The sequence below is a fragment of the Saccopteryx leptura genome, chromosome X (genome assembly GCF_036850995.1).
Source record: "Saccopteryx leptura isolate mSacLep1 chromosome X, mSacLep1_pri_phased_curated, whole genome shotgun sequence".
Classification (NCBI taxonomy): domain Eukaryota; kingdom Metazoa; phylum Chordata; class Mammalia; order Chiroptera; family Emballonuridae; genus Saccopteryx; species Saccopteryx leptura.
The window spans coordinates 137,851,346-137,853,605 of NC_089516.1; the positions used below are offsets into that span (position 1 = coordinate 137,851,346).

The window sequence follows — 2,260 nt, forward strand, 5'->3', positions numbered from 1 at the left end:
AGAAAGAAAGAAAGAAAGAAAGAAAGAAAGAAAGAAAGAAAAGAAAACATACAGAGGAGGCAAAGTCTGTTTCCAGTCAAAATTTCTTGCTTCGCATGGTATTTTGCTCAGTTTTTCTGAGTTTTGCCTCAGAGAGGACCCAAGTATTAACTGTAGGTAGATGGGCCCACTCTCCAGACAATTGCTCAAATGGCAGGGCAGTAGGGGGAAAGGATGAAAACTAAAGGGATGGGGACACTTGTTCCCTTTCCGTGTTTGCTAATCCTCTAAATACCCTGAGAAATTCAACCCATTAGCCCAAAATTAATCTTAAATTTGTGAGTTGTTCAAAGAACAACCGGTATGATGTTTGCTACAATTGGTTCTGATAAAAGGACTGCAAGGACTATGTCAGTACAATTATGTTCTGGCAGGTTTTAAAAACTTTCAGACACCGGTGGTAACACTTAAAATCAAGGTGGAACAATTTATTGTGCAAATGTCCACTTAGGCGCTGCTCTTCTGGGCAACGCCAGCGGGTTTTCCAGCAGGGCCCTTCTGGATCTTGCCCTCTCCTCCGTCGGGGATCTGGCCCTGGACGCCAGGAGCTTGTAGAGAGTCCTGGCGCATGCTGGTGGCGCGGCAGAATGCGCAGTGTGGTGGGGGCGTCTGCTGCAGGCCGTTTCCGCTCTGCTTGTTCTCTGAGCCCTGCTGCTCAGAGAGCTTTGGACCTGGAGCAGTGCTGCGGCGCCGAGGGCGACTCATCAGGTAGCTGGGACCGGTTCCGCGGCGTGGCGCTGCGCCCCTGGGGTTCGCAGCTTGGTCAGAGCCAGGTGGGCCGAGAGCTGGAGTGGAGTTGGAGGGGCCGCGAGCGGCAGCGGAGGTGGAGGAGTCGCAGGGCCCGCGAGCGGCAGCGGAGGTGGAGGGGCCGCGGGGTCCGGCCGGGGCCCTGCGGACCGGCAGGGGACTCTGCAAGCGCTGGTATAGGGGGCGGATGGGCAGGCGGAGCTGCTGGCCCTGGGCCGCAGCTAGGTCCTCCGTGTTGCCTTCGCCCTCGTGGATGTCCTTCTCGGCGCCCCCGCCCCGGCGCGGCTGTGGCGCGAGATGGCGACTGGACGAGCTCCGGCGGGCTCGGGAGCGGGCGGCAGCAAAGCGGCTGCCCTGCACTGGGGCGCCGGCCGGGCCTGTAACATTAGCGGCCTCGGGGCCTTGCTTGCCCTGCACCACGTCAAACTCCACAGTCTCGCCCTCGCCCACGGTACGCTGGTACTTGCATGTGTTGTTCGGGTGGATGGCCGTGTAGTGGACGAAAACGTCTTCCTGGATGTCGCGCCTGGTGATGAATCCGTAGCCGTGCTTCACATTAAACCACTTGACAAAGCCGGTCAGCCCCTTGGCAATGAGTCTCTTGGGAGACTGTTCCTTGGCTCCATGTGCCGCGGTGGCCTTGGGGTGGAGGTTGCTGGAGACCAGGGCCTCGGGGGAATCTCCGCCTCCAAAGGACAGCAAGCCTTTCTGTGCTGCTTGGGGCGAGCACGAGGTGGCCACCTCTGAGTGGGCGGCCACCTCCGTGTGGGCAGCCCCTCCTGCCGCACTCATGAGGCTTTCCTTTCTCTTTTTTCTCATGGGGTCTGGGGCAAATCTGGCCCTAGGTGCTGGGGAGGGGGTTTGGAGGCGAGAGCCTCGCTCAGGGAGGATCTCAGGTCAGGGCAAGGAGGTCTATGGCGTGTCCTGGGAAACAGAGCGCTAACAAAACCGAGGCAGGGGTGACGTCTCAATGGGGGGTGGCGCTAGACCCCGCCCTGAATAGGGGCGGGTCTTATGAGCTCTGGCACGTGCTCCAAGTGTCAGGTGCTCCAGGTGCTATGTCACGGCACTGCTTGGTCCACTTCCCATAGGGAGTGGTCTTGACAGAGCCTCCTGCTTGCTTGAGCAGATGTGAAGAGATATCCCATTTTTCATCCTCTCCTTTGGTTAGGGAAATCCACAGCCTTCTAGGGACACTCTCTATCTAAGTCCTCTCTTGCAACACCCTGGTCCTCTTCCAGCCTTTTGTGTGCCCTCTCTGTGACTGAGGCATTTCATGTAATTTGGGCCAAAGTGACAACCACATGAAATTAAGAACCAATCAAAGAGCCCACTCTTTGTTTTTTCTTTCTTGTTCATTTCTTTTGTTTTCTTGCAGATGGACAGAGGAAGCCTTAAGGACATTAAACTGGCCCAGGTCTATGTAGACAAATGTTAGGTTTGTAGAGTAGCAAAGCTGAGTGGGAACACTGTT

At 56.5% G+C, this 2,260-nt stretch overlaps 1 protein-coding gene across 1 annotated transcript; it reads right to left on the reverse strand.

Moving 5' to 3' along the window:
- Positions 1-486: 486 nt before the first annotated feature.
- LOC136386500 (Y-box-binding protein 1-like) lies at positions 487-1,605 on the reverse strand. Its single transcript, XM_066357894.1, has one exon. The coding sequence runs from the start codon at positions 1,603-1,605 to the stop codon at positions 487-489; it is 1,119 nt and encodes a 372-aa protein (XP_066213991.1).
- Between the last annotated feature and the right edge of the window lie 655 nt (positions 1,606-2,260).